Source organism: Hippocampus zosterae, chromosome 1 (genome assembly GCF_025434085.1).
Source record: "Hippocampus zosterae strain Florida chromosome 1, ASM2543408v3, whole genome shotgun sequence".
Lineage (NCBI taxonomy): Eukaryota > Metazoa > Chordata > Actinopteri > Syngnathiformes > Syngnathidae > Hippocampus > Hippocampus zosterae.
The window spans coordinates 22704144-22722335 of record NC_067451.1 but is presented as its reverse complement, the minus strand read 5'-3'; the positions used below and the strand labels follow the sequence as shown (position 1 = coordinate 22722335).

General features: G+C 40.2%; 2 protein-coding genes across 2 annotated transcripts in view; both read left to right on the top strand.

Moving 5' to 3' along the window:
- LOC127610846 (uncharacterized) overlaps positions 1-18192 on the top strand; it is a 71702-nt gene that overhangs the window by 31628 nt on the left and 21882 nt on the right. The gene's annotated exons all lie outside the window — the stretch shown is intronic.
- Positions 541-18192, top strand: part of mapk9 (mitogen-activated protein kinase 9) — a 41601-nt gene continuing 23949 nt past the window's right edge. Inside the window, exons 1-10 of the mRNA XM_052080940.1 lie at positions 541-760; positions 5841-5987; positions 7303-7432; positions 7549-7607; positions 8272-8410; positions 9686-9851; positions 15257-15328; positions 17020-17202; positions 17444-17568; positions 17670-17733. Coding sequence (XP_051936900.1) covers positions 5872-5987; positions 7303-7432; positions 7549-7607; positions 8272-8410; positions 9686-9851; positions 15257-15328; positions 17020-17202; positions 17444-17568; positions 17670-17733 — 1054 coding nt within the window. The 5' untranslated portion in view covers positions 541-760; positions 5841-5871. The remainder of the gene's footprint in view (positions 761-5840; positions 5988-7302; positions 7433-7548; positions 7608-8271; positions 8411-9685; positions 9852-15256; positions 15329-17019; positions 17203-17443; positions 17569-17669; positions 17734-18192) is intronic.

The following is an 18192-nucleotide window of genomic DNA, read 5'->3' as shown; positions in this document are numbered from 1 at the left end:
GGGAGGCCGGAGCTGGAATCGAACCTGGTACCTCTGCACTGTGAAGCCGACGTGCTAACCACAGGACTACTGGGCCGCCACAGCCGTGGGAAAAAATAAACTACTGTACCTCTGTTTCTCCAGTTTAATGTTAATTTTAACTGGAATGAATAAAAATGAGATTTGAATTTAAGAGCTGATTGATAGTGACCAAACTCACTTTAAAAGTTCTTACATAAATAGCAATGACAATTGAATGTGTACAGCAAAAACGGTGCTATTAGGCATTACGTGTTTTCGTTTGCGTCACTTATTCACTTGATACTGTTAGGGACAAATAAAGGATATCTTATCTTATCTTAGTGGTACCAGACATTAAAATGAACAAGAAATTGAAGAAAACATGGTATTCTCTTAATTCTTTGCGCGGCTGTATTGTGACCAGTGAGATTTTTTTAGAATTTCTAAATGATGTAATAAAATGGCTAAAAGCATTTTAACCTATATAAAGTCATTTAACCAATCAAGTTCCTCGGAGTTGACGTCACCTTGCGCGATGAAGTCATACGCAACCCATGGCTGCCTGCTGTGACGTCACCGCCTGCTCGCTCCGCGCTGTCGCTGGGAGTTCAGCTCGGCGGGTACTGCTGAATCTCCGCGTCGTGACAGTCTGAGCGGCCTTTCGTCCAAAGTTTTTCTTCGACTCTCGGACGTGTCTGAACAAGGAACAGGGCGCTTTCTCCGTTTTGTCCATGCCCGGGAGTGCCCTGGGAGCAAGAAGGTAAGCGTTCGCCGGCGCTTCCGCCCCCTCGGTGAGGCTCGTGAACCCACCGGCATTGACTTCAACTCGCCGGCTTCACGACTACCGCATTGCCCATGAAAACAAAGACAGCGTAGGCCACACTAATTTAGTGAACGCTGATAAAAGCGGTGCTTTATGATACCGGCTTCGTCGGCGCCTCTTGGCTTTCGGGACGATCTACGGCCGTATTTAGCCACCCTTAAGGCCAGCTGTGTTGCGGCGGTCGCGGTGTGTCATCCACGCGTGACTTCACACTCCGCGTAGGCTTGCTTATGTGTGTATTTTAGAGCAGGCACGCGGCGTTTGGGAATTAAAAGCAGCCAGGTATACACCCAGTTATGTCACATGATAGTCCCAAAAGCACCCCCACCCTCCCCCTCCCGTGCCGGTCCACCACAGTCGGCCCCAAGTAGTCAACTGCTCCTGTGGATCATTTCCACACCAATTTGGGGGCAAGTTTAGACCTATCAACGCATTTGAATTATGCGTGCATTTATGCATGGTCAGTAACATACACGCACTAGTGTTAAGTCATCTTCACCAAGCATCATTTTAAAGAGCATCCCATGTGCAGCAGCAGCATGAGTGTGAGATGTCGAGCCTTAAGGCAACGCTAATCTGATAACCAACTCACCTCACTGACTCGAATCCCTCCTCAAAATTTGACTTGTGGTCATGGCTTGGACTCGGAGTGGACAGCAGTCATGAGGAGCGGAAGTTGGTGCTGTGAAGCTCACTCTGCATCATATCATTGGCCTCATAACCAAATCATATGCTTATGTAACTGTGAATTTGCAAGAGGGTATATTTTACATATTGGTCGTTTGTTGGCAGGCAAATAAATGGAAACTGTGTGAAGTGTTTGCATGGTAAAATTCAATCACTGTTGTGTTTTTGTTTTTTGCTTTTTTACATTGGTGGTCCACATTTCACCTACTTGTTTTTGAATGTAAAAAGGAAAGAGGATTTTCCCAAACAGGTGATTGTCACTTATTGAGGCACAAACTAATCTGCTTTGAGGTGATGGTGTTTTGAGTCTCCCGTGACTCACAGTATTAACAAAAGATTGCAATGTGAGGATCAAGTTCAAGGAGTTCAAGCTCAAATTTCCATTCATTTATCCAACCAGTGATGATTGCAGTATAGTGTTATTATACAGTGGTACCTCTACTTACGAAATTAATTGGTTCTGGAAGAAATTTCTTAACTAGATAATTTTCTAAGTAGACTCATTTTCCATGTAAATGGAATGTAAATGCCCCCCCAAAATTCTGACATTTTTTTCTAAAGCATAAAAATGCATCAATATATGAAACAAATGCATGTCACAATTAGATTATTGCAAAATTAAATTTGAGTTTTGTACAAAGTAAAAACCAAAGAATAGAGTAAAGAATAAAAAATGGTCATTTAACTTTTAACTGTGTCCTCACCGTTTTTGCCCTCTTTCGTTCATATTCTCCCTCAGAAGTGGTTATTGCCTGGCGTTTTGTCACAAACCGAACCAAGGACGTTTGCTTTTGTCATTTTTAACAATCCTTTGAAAATGTCCAAGGCAAACATCAGCATAGTGAGCGTTCGCCCAACTGGTGAACACTTTATCTGGGTGATTCCCATTTATGTAAAACTATAGGAACATCTCATGGCCCAAGGAGCGATTGACGAGGACCAAGCATAGACACACATCTATCCATTTATCTATCTACACACAGACTCCTAGAGTAGAGGTCCCTCTTAGCCAATGGGATGCCAGTTATGATGCTCCGTAGTAGCCAATGGCAGAACAGCTATAAGTATCCTGTGTTCAGGAAACTCGGAGCTGCGACTTGCTGCCTACCTGTATTTTTACCTTTCGTAACTTGGAATTTATTTCGTAACTAGAGGCAATATTTTCCTGATGAGGCGTTTCGTAACTTGAAACAGGCTTGCGTAAGCAAGAGGTGCCACTGTTCTGTGTTTGCAAAGCCAGAACCTCTGATACATCTGTTTCTTTTTCACTACATTCTGCAAGTGTAATGGATTGCTCGTGACTGTATATCATGCATAATGGCAGTGTTATGTGAAAAACACATGTCTAATTTTGTCATTTAATTTTTTTTTTTACATTAATGGGAAGTCCATGGACAATTAATTTCCCTCCATGTATAGTGATAGATTGTTCTCTTCTACTTGGGCAGCATTGTCAATATTCCTAGTTATGTGGTTGATTTTGCGCCATATAAATGGGCATGTTTGTGGGACATTTCCACGAGTGGTCGACCAGCTAAAATTACTCCAAGAGTGCGATGGCGGCTCATTTAGGTTGTTGCAAAAGAACCTGCAACAACATCCATTGAACTCCAGACATCACTGGCCTCAGTTCAGGTCAGTCATGACTCCACCATAAGAAAGACACTGGCCAAAAATGGCACCCCTGGCAAAGTTTTCAGGTCCAAAAAGAACACAAAGACTCGTCTCATATTTGCCAAAGGACATCTTGATAATCCTGAGGCCTTTTGGAGAAACCTTCTGTGGACTGATGAATCAGAAAGTGAATTTTTTGTAAAATGTGCGGGCCCTTACATCCGGTGTAGAAATGGTGCAGCATTTGGGAAAAAAAATAACATGAGGCCAACAGTGAAGCATGGTGGTAGCAGTCTGATGGTCTGTGGCTGCTTTGCTAGCGCAGGACCAAGACAAGTTGCTGTGATTGATGGGATAGTGAAGTCTGCTGTCTACCAGAACATCATGGAGAACATCAACCCTCAAACGCAAGCGCTCTTAGATCATGCAACAAGACAACGATTCAAAACACACCAGCAAGTCCACCTTTGAATTAAAAAAAAAATTAAGGTTTGGAGCGGCCAAGTCAAAGTCTAGATTTGAATCCAATTAAGATGCTGCAGTCAAGTGTGTCCTTCAACGGGTAATTCATGCTAGAAAACCCTCCAATATGGTGGAGTGAAGGAATTCTGCAAAGAAGACTGGGTCAAAATTCCTCCACAACGATGCGAAAGACTCATCACTAATTATCGCAAACACTTGATTTTAGTTATTGCTGCCATGGGTGGCTGAAGCCATTAGTAGGTTCAGGGAGCAATTATTTTTTTACATAGGGACATGTAGTTTTGGATTTTTTTGCGCCTTAATAAAATGTAATTTAAAAAAGCACTCTGTCTGTCTCAAAGATTTTTGTTCCCCCTACGCCTCTGGACTGTCGAATCCTGCCAGATTGCACTTTACTATTTCGGTAGGTGTCTCTGTTACGTGACAGTGCAGAAATTCGACAGTGCTGCTACTGTGACAAAGATGTACATACCATTCCCGTTGGACCACAGGGTAGGGCTGTCACTATTGATAAAAATGAGTAGGGTGCATCAGGAAGGGCATCTGGTGCGAAAACAATGCCAAACAACATATAATCACTGTGGTGACACCATTTTATGTGATCGAATTAGGCAATTTTTTTTTTTTGCTCCAAGCCCTACAGGTAGTGATTATCTATGAAATTTTAAGTGAGGAAAACCCTCCATCCACACGTGTTTTCTTTCTTCTCTGTGGATATTTTTGTTGAAATTGGACAAATTCAGGAAATAGTGAGGACCGAGGATAGTTAGGACCCTTAAATGCTGGGGAAAAAAACAAAAGCAGCTCTAATCCCGTGTTTAGTGAGAGAGCCAGCTGGATGAGAAAAATCCACAGAGGCAGGAGAGGGAGCAGATGAGGATATTTTTCTCCCCTTTCCCTGAGTAATGTTGTGGAAACGGAGCAACACAAAACCTTCAACAGCTGATGGTATTTTCTAATGTTCATTTTTTACTTCCATGCCTGCATGTATTTTGAAAGCAGCAATCAAAAGAGAAAGTAATCTAAAGAGTGGCCAAAACCAACTATGTCATGAAACACTGGAATAATATTAAATGTTAAATCGGAAAAGAAATATGTTATGCATCCTGCTTGCCCACCCACAAACACTGTCTCCCATTGTGTTTATTAACAAGATTGTGTCAGTATGGGTTGTAGAGATACCCGTCCGGGTGACTTTGGAAACTCCTCAGCTGCCTCTGTTCTCCCCTCCAAATATGCCAGAACCTCTCGCTTCATCTACAGCCTGGTTTGACCGTCGCCAGTTCACAACTTGGCATGATAACTTTGTTGGATTCTTTGGCTTCATCAGACAAATGAAAGCAGTGAGTGAGAAACTGACGTAACTGTATCAGTCTTCCACCAAGCCAAAATAAAGTCATTGTTGTTGTTTCGTCTCTTTCACATTTCTCGGAAGACTTTCTGCTAGAGTGTAGTGCATCTGTAGGAATGGTTGTCCATTCCTTCATTCATGAGGTCAGGGGTCATCCACGTTGGACCTGAGAAAACTCCTGGCTCACATTCGCCTTTATGTGTTTGCATTTGAGATTGGGGCTGTGCTTCTTTCACACCAAGCTTATGTAAGCATGGCTCTTGCTCCAAGCACAATGTCACAGTCAGACTGGACCACAAAGGGGTCATCCCCTAACTGCTCACACAAAGTTTGATGTCTGGAATTGCCCAAAATGCATTTGCATACCAACGCATTATGATTCATCGGCAACTAAATAAAAACTGATTGATTCATCCATCCATTTATTTTTGTATACTGCCAAAATGAAGCAGACATTTTTTTCTCTAGTTTCAATATCATTCAAAAGATATTTGCCATTTTTATTTGTGCTTGACCTTATCATTGGAACGTTGTTGTTTTGTTGATCATCAACTTTTAAGTTACATAGTCGTGTGGGCTTAGGAAAGTCATATTCCCAAGGTGCTGGTGAGAAACGAGAATAGTTGTCTAGCGACACACTAACGTGTTAACCTCAGCTGTGTCCAATATTAATTCAAACTCTTTCTATGGAGCAATAAATTGTAACATTTTCATAGTCTTGTACTTAGGTACACTACATATATAACAGCGTGTTTGTGTGCGTGCGTGTGTGTGTGTGTGTGTGTGTGTGTGCGTGCGTGTGTGTGTGTGTGTGCGCGCGCGTGCGTGTGTGCGCGCATGCGTGTGTGTGCGTGTGTGCGCGCGCGCGTGTTCTCTCCACAGACAGCACTGGTGCCTCTGACTGTCCCTCAGGATGAGTGAGGCTGAGAGTCAGTTCTACAGTGTTCAGGTGGGGGACTCCACCTTCACTGTGCTCAATCGCTACCAGCAGCTCCGCGCCATCGGCTCCGGGGCCCAAGGTATTGTTTGGTGAGTGGCTTTGCGGTTCTTGGAAAGCCTTTACAAAATGATTTCGCGTATCATCGGGGGTAAAAGCAAGCCATTTGATTCATTAAAACTTCGAACAGGGTGTGGCCGACTTTTTTTTTTTTTTTTTTTTTTTTTTGCTTCACTTTCATGGCTGGCTGGCACTTCATGAGGTTTATTTATTTATTTATTTTTATTAATAGGAGCAGCCCTAATTTTAAAGCTAATGAATAATTGTTATTGCTTTCAATATGGATAGGGGCAGTCCCTAAATGAAATGTGGAAAAATTCAACCTGCTTCAATTATGAATCTGATTGTTAGTGAGCATACACTCTCTGGCCACAAAATCAAGAATATGTGTAAAATTAATGATTCCATTGTCATCTATAACTGCATCATGTACAACTAATATTTTGGCACCTATAGTATTTTAACTACATGAAATTTTGTAGCCGGGAAGTAGATAACATTTTAAATTGCCCAGTTTGGGGCAACCTTAACGGGGAAGTCAAGTCAAAAGTTTTCATTATACTGTATATCCTATGTCCACCACTTTTATCACAACATTCTGATCAATATTGCTTTTGTGCAATCTGAATTATGGATGGATGGATGGATGAATTTAGCAGCAAAGTCCTTCCATCTCATTTTGCCACTTTTTATCAACAAAAACCGACATCAGTGTTGCTGAAGGACTCGTGTCCAATCATGGCTCAACTGATTGATGGGCATATTGGGCAAAATGAGTGGTTTGTTTGTTTGTTTGTTTATTTATTCATTCATTGAATTCATTTTTTGTTTTGTTTTAAACCAATCAGCCATTTGGCTTAGCAAAGATAAAATGAAGGGAATCGTAAACCTGGGATCCAGTATAAAGTTTGCAGAGAAAGTATGTCCTCCACCAAACTTCATACAATGCCTGATTTTATAGCCTTGTTTCGGCTGTGTGGACAATCATCAGAAAAGGATGCTCTTTTAATGTGTATGTGTCTGCTGAGCTGTGGCAGCACCAGCACCATGGAAGTGAATAATTATCATTGTGTAATGAACTGTGTGAGTTAACGTGCCCGATGGCATGTTGTGCACTCTGTGGCTTAGCTTTTTTCCGTCTTTGTTTGCACAAAATCTTCCTGCCTTGTGCTTCTCCAAATAACTTGGTATCTACTTCAACCTTTCATTGTTTTAGTTGCACGTCTTGGGCATTTTAAAAGTTTAATGACAATAAGAGTGCTCCAGAGTCTGGATGCACATTTAAAAAAAAAAAAAAAACAATAACTTTGTTGGCCGTGACACAAGGTCTCTCTTCTTCATAACCAGCTCTGCCCTAGATACAGTCCTGGGCATCTCTGTGGCGGTAAAAAAGCTGTGCCGGCCCTTTCAGAACCAGACGCATGCGAAACGTGCATACAGGGAGCTGGTTTTGCTGAAATGTGTCAACCACAAAAATGTAAGACTTACTTGCCCTTGCCTCTTTGGGAATGTAACTTTTGGAAAATCCAAAGAAAGACCTGATGATGATGTGAGAGCCACACTTTGATGTAATGACTGTCTCTTTTCATGCAGATTATCCGTTTGATCAATGTATTCACACCTCAGAAGTCCCTAGAGGAATTCCAAGATCTGTGAGTTGTACTCTGAAGCAGTTTCCCAACCTTTATTGAGCCAATACAGCCATTTTACATGAAAAACAAGTATTGAAAAACATGTCACAAAAAGTATAAATACTAAAGCAGGGGTCACCAAACTTTTTGAGAGTGAGAGCTACTTCATGTGTCCTGATTGTGTGAAGGGCTACCAAATTGATACGCGTCTGAAATAACATTTGTACAAATTAAATTTAATAATATTAGAACATTAGCTAGCTAGACGTATACTGTAGCTAGCTAGTTAGATAGCTAAATAGGTAGCTATAGAATCTATAATACTGTCCATGTTTGCATTTTTAAATCATAATTTCTACGAGCAAATCACAATCCTAGCACTGGCGGGCTACTGGTGTGGTCCTCACGGGCTACCTGGTGCTCGCGGGCACCACGTTGGAGACCCCTGTACTAAAATAATGAGGATGACCTTGTCTCAATTTACTCACAAATGATCTAGTGTGGGATAAACAGGAGTCCCGTTTAATCGAAAACAAATCCCATAAACATGCAGGAAGCCATGACTTATTCTGTTGAATGGAGCACAACGGATAGATATCGCCGATCTTATGTTTAGTGTTTAGTTGAAGTGTATTGCATTTGTGTTGAAGCATCGCCATTTTATGTGGATTACTTCTTCTTACAGCTATCTAGTGATGGAGCTGATGGATGCCAGCTTGTGCCAGGTGATCCACATGGATCTGGACCATGAGAGAATGTCTTACCTGCTTTACCAGATCCTGTGTGGCATTAGACATCTGCACTCAGCTGGTATCATTCACAGGGTATGGATGGTGGATTGTCCTTGAGAGGTTTTACACATTGTACAGATTGCCTGCATAATCAATAAAATTTTGAGTTAATTATATAGTAATCCCTCGCCACTTCGAGCTTACTGTTTTGCGGTTTCAGTGCTTTGCGTGTTTTTTCCAAAATATTGTGTTCATTAAAATAAATACATAAAAATGAAAAAAATACAGCCATATTGCAGAAAGATGTATTGTTTCATGTTGATGCGTGCAAGAGAAGGTTTCCCTGCATCTAGAACGTCTCGGAGGCTTTCTTCTTCCATGTACTGTACTGTACATGCCACGGGCACTTATTCAAAGCGCGTGATTGGTTCCCAGTGCAACATCGACCAATGAGAGCACAAGTGGATTTGGGTTGGTCCGCAGCCTTGACCGAGTCCGGGAGCCTTATTTTGAAGGTTTCCCGACCCGGTCAGCTTTTCTTTTAGACATGACACAAGGAAGCAGTGGCAGCTCAGATGAAGGCTGAAGTGACTGGCAGCCGAAATTGTCAGATTGGTAAGAGGTTTTTTTTCTTCGCTTAAAAAAAATCCTGTCTGATCAAAAAGAAACATTAAACCTATTTCAACTAATAAGATGAGGTGAACGTCATAGCGCTACCCATCACCATGTTTTTCTCCAATTTAAAAACCTCAGCTACACCGTCCATCAACACTTCCAGCAGAGGAGTCTCTGAGTGAACCTAAAGCCTGTGCGCGTCAAGTGAGAGCCGCCTTCTCCGCCACCAAGTCAAATCTCTTCGCCTCTCTCAGAAGGCAATATTGATTAATGTTAATTACTGTACAATGTTTTATAATTAAAGATTTAAGTAAATACGTGTACTGTTCTTGGTCTCAAATATGTAAAGCATAAATACCGTTTACACATTTTAAACATGCTGGTACCTACATACACGACAATTCCTGGAAAAAAAGGGGCGGGGGGCAAATTCTACCTTGTGGGTTTTCACCTTTCGTGGGGGTTTCTGGTCCCCATTAACCGTGAAAAACGAGGGATTACTATACGTATGTACTAAATACATGTTTTAGTGGCTTAACATGAGCAGGAGCCTTTTTTGAAATTTTATTTTAACGTTCCATTCTATTATACTCATAAGTTTAAAATGTACTTTTTAAAGAATTTGTGTGACCATGACACGTTATCACTACAAATGCTAAATATTTTCAGCTGATGTCTGCACAGAAATAATTGTCATGACTTGGTCTGTTTATGTAGATAGATGATGTAAGCTTTGCATCTGTGTGCTGTCAGGACTTGAAGCCCAGTAACATTGTGGTGAAGTCAGATTGCACTCTGAAGATCTTGGACTTTGGCTTGGCAAGGACGGCATGCACCAACTTCATGATGACACCGTATGTGGTGACCAGATACTACAGGGCACCAGAAGTCATTCTGGGCATGAAGTATAAGGAGAATGGTAAGTAGGACATCAGATTGGAGAGGCATGCTCAAAACATTCCATCCTTAAAAGATAAACCAAGGGCAATGCTTAAAGCCAGGATGACATCCAACTGGCCATGTATTTCATTTAATTTAAATATACATGTTAAGACTGTTCTATTCCTGCTCAGTGACGGTGTGAATGTGAGTGACAATGGTTGTCCGTCTCTATATGTGCCCTGCGACTGACTGGCGACCAATTCGGGGTATTGCCTGCCTTTCTCTCTAAATCAGCTGGGAGACGCTCCAGCACCCCACAACCTTGAACAGATTAAGTGGTATTGAAAACGGATAAATTGCTATATTTAGCGAGTTTTCAGACCCCAGTAATCTACATCAACGAAGACTTTACAGATGCCGTACGACAAAAACGAAAAGAGCTCCTCCCAAAATTAAAAGCTGCACATGACAGAGGGGAAACTGCCTACTTAAGACATAACAAACTTATTGTCCACCCCCGCACCAGTACTCCAACACAACAGGCTCGAGTTCAACACCATCAAGCAGCATACTGAGAATTTTTCACCACCCGACAATAAAAACTCTGACCCTACTGAAGCAGGAAATTCACATACCAAAAAACATGGACTTCGAATCCTTTGATGACCCTTCCAACCCTTTGATGACTTCCAACCCTACTGACCACAAGACGTTTGACCCTGAGAACAACTTGGACCCGGACAATAACTTTTTCAAGACCGACCGACCGCGAGGGAGCTAGCGACGACCGACCGTGAGGGAGCAAGTGATGACCGCGAGGAAGCCAGCGACGACTGCAGGGAAGCCAGCGACCGTGAGGAAGCCGGGAGACAACCAGCCTGCGTCCACCGTGAGGGAGCCAACGACGACCGCAAGGGAGCCAGAGACGACCGAGAGGAAACCAGCGACGACTGCAGGGGAGCCAGTGACCGCGAGGGAGCCAGGAGATAGCGAGCCTGAGGCAGCCGGGAGACAACCAGCCAGCGCGCGTGAGAGAGCCGGGAGGCAGCCAGCCGGCGAGCGTGAGGGAGTCGGCGACGACCGCAAGGGAGCCAGCGACCACGAGGGACCCAGTGATGACGGCGAGAGAGCGAGCGACGACAGCGAGGGAACCAACGACGGCCTTGAGGGAGCAGTCGACGACCGCGTGGGAGCGGGAAATTCACATCCCAAAAACATGAACTTCCAACCATTTGAAGATATTGACTATAAGCCATTCGATCCCGAGAACAATTTGGACCCAGACAATAACTTCTTCAACAACAAACAAAGGGTAACAAACTCTATTACCTGGACGAACAATTCAACACTAATATAAAATTGAAAAATGCACTTTCGGTAATACACTTAAACAGTAGAAGTCTCTATAAAAACTTCACAAAAATTAAAGAATACCTGACTAAATTCAATAAATTTAAAATAATTGCCATATCGGAAACTTGGCTTGATGAAGATAAAACAACTGAAATGGAAATAGAAGGTTATGAAATGTTTGCAACTAATAGAGAAAACAAAAAAGGAGGGGGGGTTGCAATATATGTAGACAAAGCACTTAAATGCAGTAAAATCGAGAGATTGACAAACACAATAGAAAACCTAATGGAATGTCTAACCATTGAAATACACAATAAAAAGGCATCAAATATAATCATAAGCTGCATCTATAGGACACCAGGAACATGTATTGACACATTCAATAAAAAACTAACAGATATGCTCAGTTACTACAACGATAAGAAAACGCGAATAATATGTGGTGACTTTAACATTGACTTATTAAACCCAAATAGGCACAAAAAAACTGCTGACTTCATAAATACTATGTACAGCAACAGCTTTTTCCCAGTAATCCTGAAACCTAGCAGAATAACAGTTGACACGGCCACATTAATAGATAACATATTTATAAATAAGATTGATCATAAAATGGAAAGTGGACTTCTCATTAATTACATAAGTGACCACCTACCTGTTTTTGCAGTTTTTCATAATTATTTCGATAGAAAAGCTAAATCAACAACTCGTATAACAGAAATAAGACTAAGAACCCAACGTTCCATCGATGCCTTTAAGCAAGACCTAGAAAAACAAAACTGGACCGAGGTCTACTCAAACGAAGACCCAAATACAGCGTTTGAAGTATTTCAGTCTACCATAATCTCCCTATATGATAAACATTTTCCATTAACTAAAGTTTCCAAAAAGTATAAAGACCCAAGTAAGCCATGGATAACGAAAGGCATAGAAAACGCATGTAAAAAGAAAAACAGTTTATATAAATTGTTTTTAAAATTCAGAACTGAAGAAGCAGAAAAAAATATAAGACCTATAAAAATAAACTAGTAAATATTATAAGAACCAGTAAAAGAGATCATTATCATGCACTATTAGAGCAGAATAAAGGTAACACACAAGAAATATGGAAAATACTTAACCAAGTAATCAGAAATAGTCCTAAAAAAATTGATTATCCAGAGAATTTTATCAAAGGCAAAAATACTATTTTGGAAAAAACTGCAGAAATAGCAACTGAATTTAATGAGTATTTTGTCAACATCGGCAGTAACCTAGCAAAACAAATTCCTGATCCAACAAACCTGCTTGAAGTAGATAGATACGTAGAAAAAAATTCCTCCACGATGTTCCTTACTGCTGTAAAACAAGAAGAAGTATCACATAATATAAAAACTTTTAAAAATAAAAAGTCAACTGATTGCTTTAATATTGATATGACAATAATCAAGCAGATTATAGAATATGTAGTGCGACCTTTCACGCACATATGCAACCTGTCATTCAAAGCTGGTATCTTTCCATCAAAAATAAAAATTGCTAAAGTTATTCCAATCTATAAAAGTGGAGAAAAACATCTGTTTACAAATTATAGACCAATATCACTACTACCACAATTTTCAAAAATATTAGAAAAACTATTTTCTCGCAGACTTGATAGCTTTATACAAAAGCATGCGCTGTTAAGTGAGAATCAATATGGCTTCAGGGAAAAACGGACCACCTCAATGGCAGTTATGGAGTTTGTGAAAGCAATAGCCACTAATATAGACAACAAAGAATTTACTGTTGGGGTTTTCTTAGATCTAAAAAAAGCTTTTGACACAATAGATCACAGCATATTATTGAAAAAACTAGAAAGATATGGCATTAGAGGTGTAGCTTATAAATGGATAAAAAGTTATTTAGAAAACAGATATCAGTACGTGCAACTCAACAATAAAAAAACGAATCAACTGAAAATCACTCACGGAGTTCCTCAGGGGTCAGTGCTTGGTCCAAAACTATTCATCTTATATATAAATGATATCTGCAAGGTCTCAAAACTATTTAAATGTGTCCTATTTGCTGATGATACAACTTTCTACTGTTCTGGAATAAATCTGAAACAGCTCCTGATAACCATAGAAAACGAATTAAACAAATTAAAAAACTGGTTCAACAGAAATAAATTGTCACTTAACCTGAAAAAATCAAAGTTAATTGTTTTTGGCACAAGACCAATCAAACACCAAGCTAAAATTATGGTAAACTCAATTGAAATTTATGCATGCGTCCGCACCTGTTGAATTCTGTTATGTGTATACATATATAGCTAATAAATGATGATGATGATGATGAAATAGAAAGAGCGTGTGAAACCAAGTTTCTTGGATTAGTAATAGACTCAAAACTATGTTGGAAACCACATATCGATAACATAAAAAGAAAAATAGCCAAGACTGTAGGGATCCTCTACAAAACCAAGGAAGTGCTAAATAAGAGATCTTTGTACACATTATACACTTCATTATTATTACCATATATGACCTACTGTGTGGAAATATGGGGAAATGCCTGCAAAACAAACACACTCCCTATTCTCAAACTACAAAAAAAAGCAATTTGAATTATTAATAGATCAAAATATACGGAACCCACAAATCCACTATTTATCAAATATAATACGATGAAATTTTATGACCTGGTTGACTTTAAAATCGCCCAATTAATGTACAAAGCACACAATAACCTGCTCTGCCAAAACATTCAGAAGTTTTTCGAAATTCGAGTAAGCAATTATGAATTAAGAGGTACCAACTTATTCAAAAAACTCAAAACAAGAACAAACATCAAGCAAAGAAGTGTATCTAGCAAAGGTGTTAATCTGTGGAATAATCTCAAAACGGACCTAAAAATGAGTAAATCGCTTGCTGAGTTCAAAAACAAATTCAAAAAAATAGTACAAACAACCTACATCAATCAGTTAAAATGATAAATTCTAAACATTAAATATAATGATAAATCAGAACTAAGTTGATAAATAGAGAAAGGTATTGAAATATCCATTATGAATACAAGAGAAAATTGACACAAGAGTGCCAGGGTGAGGATGTATATAATCCCGATACAAATCAAAAGCTCTAAAAATATCACGGTTAAGGGTAAAGTATGAGCCTTAATGGAGACTTCTTACTTTTTCTTTTCTGATTGATATAAAAATGATTTAGTAGATATAAACACATAACGGGGTAGTACTAGATAAGTTTTTTACTTCATCCTACTCCCTTGAACATAATAACTGTGTTGAATGAAGACTGATTTCTTTCTTTTTACTTTTTTTTATCTACCTTATTTTCTGTCAAATTATTACTGTATATGTTTTATGTTCAATAAACAAACAAAACAAACAAACCCCTCTAGCGACCTTTTTTTTTCTTTTTCAAAAAAGCGTTTGCAATTTGCTTACTGTAAATAAAGCAAATTATATGATGCTGTGTAGTCTTTACTCCACGAAGATGTCTTGAGACATGAAACGATGGCAAATGTGTTGACCCAATTTGATCATTTCATTAATTAGAAAGCATCGCTCCTGGGCAGTGTTCAAGGATTGCAGTTTATTTAGCGTTTTAGCACTACATACAGTGCTTATGAGTCATCTGAACCCCTTGGACAAAGCTGTATTGCATTGTCAAGGGGTTTTGTGTTGCACAGGCAACACAAAACCCAACTTGAAAGTAGACTTCTGATGTGGCTTCTTTGATCCTGAGTGTGACTGAAATGAGTTGGCGGCTATTTGCCACACATGAAGCTAAAAGTCATCAAAACAAGAAATTGGGAGGCTCTACATCCCTCCCTCTGAGGCACACTGGCAGCAGCTGTGGGAAGTGAAAAGCAGAGGAGCCTGTGCGTGGTTCCGTAGGCCAGAACGACGACACCAATCCATCCTGGGGATGACTGTGATGATAAATGCAACAGACCACAGCATAGCTAACATCAGAGACAAAAGCATACAACACTTCAGCGTCTATGCGTTAACTTCAAAGCATGAACCAGTTCTGCATGTTAAGCTGGAATAATTTGTACTCGATGTTAAATGTGACTAGTTATTAATATCAGCTATGTTTACAGTGGACATCTGGTCTGTGGGTTGCATCATGGGAGAGATGGTGAAAGGTAGTGTCATCTTCCAAGGCACTGACCGTATCCTGCACTGCTTGCCACCATTCCATGACAGTTTTGTCAACGTAAGATTCTTCCAACGCAGTTATTTTCCTTTAGCGTGGAGAAATTGCTGTGGCATCTGTACAAGCTGTCCATAAAGTGCATTTACATACAAAAGGCAAGTGAATTGCCAAATATCTGCAAATTATGACAAAATGAGTAGATATTGAAGTTTGTTTTGAAAACTTATTTAATTTAACGTGACTGATAAAACAAAGGCGAATGATAGTGGTGGTTGTGGCAAAAATTGCAATGCAAGCAATGACAGTGGTTGTGAGCAAAAAAAAAAAGCCATGGGATCTCCTTGTAAACGAAGGTTGCCATTGTCAATAAAAAGTTGGACAGTGGTGAGAAGATGATTAATGTTGCTCATGGCTATGTTATGAATCAGTCAATGCCTTCCACGACAGCAGCTGCACCTGAAAATCTCCATCCACCTCTTCCTCCTCTACCATCTACGACATGATCTGTTGCTTTAGATCACTTATGTCCTATATCTTTGTACGATACATGACATCTTTAACGTAATTCTAGATATCGCTTCCTCTTGGGCAGCGATATCTGGGGAACAATCTACCGGTCTGGGAATGTTTGATGTAGAATACCACATACTGTATATGTAGTCCTCAATGTGGGAGTGCACCATGTAATATGGTGGATGGTTGTAGGTCGCCTGGTTGTGGTGCCACATGATAGTTCATGTCTCATAGAAAAAAAAATAGCTAGTGATAGAATAGTTTGATTGGTCCCACAGTACATATTCACCTCTGGCATATCTCAGTCAAGTTCTGTCGTCACATGTTCCCAGCCACAGATTCACACATTATGCGTGTTCGTTTTGGCTGAAAGGTCATCTCATCACGATCACCTCATCAGCAAGCTCTGCAGAAGCCTAAAACGAACATGATCAATTGAAATCAGGTGTGTTGGAGTAGGGAGAGATCTAAAACAGGCAGGAAATGGCTCTCAAGGAAGCAGACTTACCGACACCTGCTGTACACAAATGCAATGTGATTTAAAAACAAACTACATTTTGAGTAGTGGACATCCAACAAATCTGATTCAATGTGGCTCATCAATTGCTTTTGTTATATATGTTTTTAAATTAGACAAGACACTTTATGGACACCCTGTGAAATACATTTGCCTTTATTGTGTGAATCAATGTTGAAAAAGTATCAGTTTGATCCAATTCATTCCTACTTGTTGTTCCCTTTATTTCCTCACATTCAGTGGACACCGAGCAGACACGGCATTATGACCACATACTCACTATAATCAAATCAAGTCTTCTGCCTTCACTTGCTTGACACCGTTAGAGAGGTATTCATTTAACTGTGTTTTATTATTTTGGTTATCGTAATTAATTTTGAGCTGTCTTGAAGGTTGTTCCTAATGTGTGTGTGAATTGGGAATTTCTCCATTGCAAGACTAATAAAGGTTTTCTTATCTTATCTTAATATTTATGACTACAGTACCTCCATATAGCGTTCTAGCTTTCATTAACATCTGTGAATTGAATACCTCTCTGACAGCATCAATGTAGTTTTGAAAAAGAATATACTTATTTTTAACAACTCTTGTTTCGGATAGCATACTTATACAAGTGGTCAAAATGTTGTTGTTGTTGTAAGCATTTATCAATTTTCCCTAACTAGCATTTTGGCCAGATATTGACCAGTGGAACAAAGTAATTGAGGTTTTGGGCACGCCCAGTCTGGAGTTTATGAACCGTCTGATGGATACTGTGAGAAACTACGTGATGAACAAGCCACAGTATCCAGGTGTCAGCTTTGCAGAGCTATTCCCCGACTGGGCCTTTCCCTCGGACTCGGAACACGACAAGCTCAAGAGTAAGGCACACTCTCACAAAAGAAAACGTCTTGTGAGACAATGTAGTTTTACTGTACGTTGTAGGAGGCTGCTGTCTTCATCTGTGTTGAAACTTTTTTGTTTTTTGTTTGTCTTGACTATATTGATGCAATGGAACATTCACGAACAAAATAACACCTTTTGTGAGAACTCAGCTCACATAAAAACAAGCGATGTCACAATTTCCATAGCAACTGTTCTATTTGTCCGTTGCTGTGACAGCGGGTCAAGCTCGAGACTTGCTGTCCAAAATGCTGGTCATCGATCCGGAGTGCCGCATCTCAGTGGAGGAAGCCCTCAATCATCCCTACATTCACATGTGGTATGACCCCGCTGAGGCCGATGCGGTGAGGCCTGCACCCCTTCCACCCTCCATTTTGAGCTCTTTATCAGTACAACGATTACATGTGTCCTCTCTGGGATTTGTATATGCTTTCTTATATCTCAGCCTCCTCCCCAAATTTCGGACAAGCAGCTAGAAGAGAGAGAGCACAGCATCGAGCAGTGGAAAGGTAGGATACACCATCCTCTAGTGGACCAGTTCAAAATTACTTGACAGTATTTGTCAAACGTGTACAAACATAAACAGGGATTGTGAAATAATGTGGTTCAAGTGAAACCAGTTCCAGTCATCCATCTTCATCTGGTCATGGGCGAGCTGGAGCCGATCCCATGGATGCAGACTCATTATATTACCCACAATCCATTGCAGGTTTGACCAAAATAACAGGAACATGGCGACATATGGTGGAATTCCTGTGTTTGTGACCAAAAAACAAAACAAAAATAAGTGTAGGTATCAAATTACCTGTATCACATATTTTATAGTCTGTATATGTGTAATGAGTTTTGTTGGGGGAAGAGTGGCCTCCTCTTACCCGCGTGTTCGTTGAATTTCAGACGAGGAGAATGTTGGTAAACCAAATATAGGCTGGAGGCGATGAACAGTTCCTTCGAAGGGTTTACTTTAT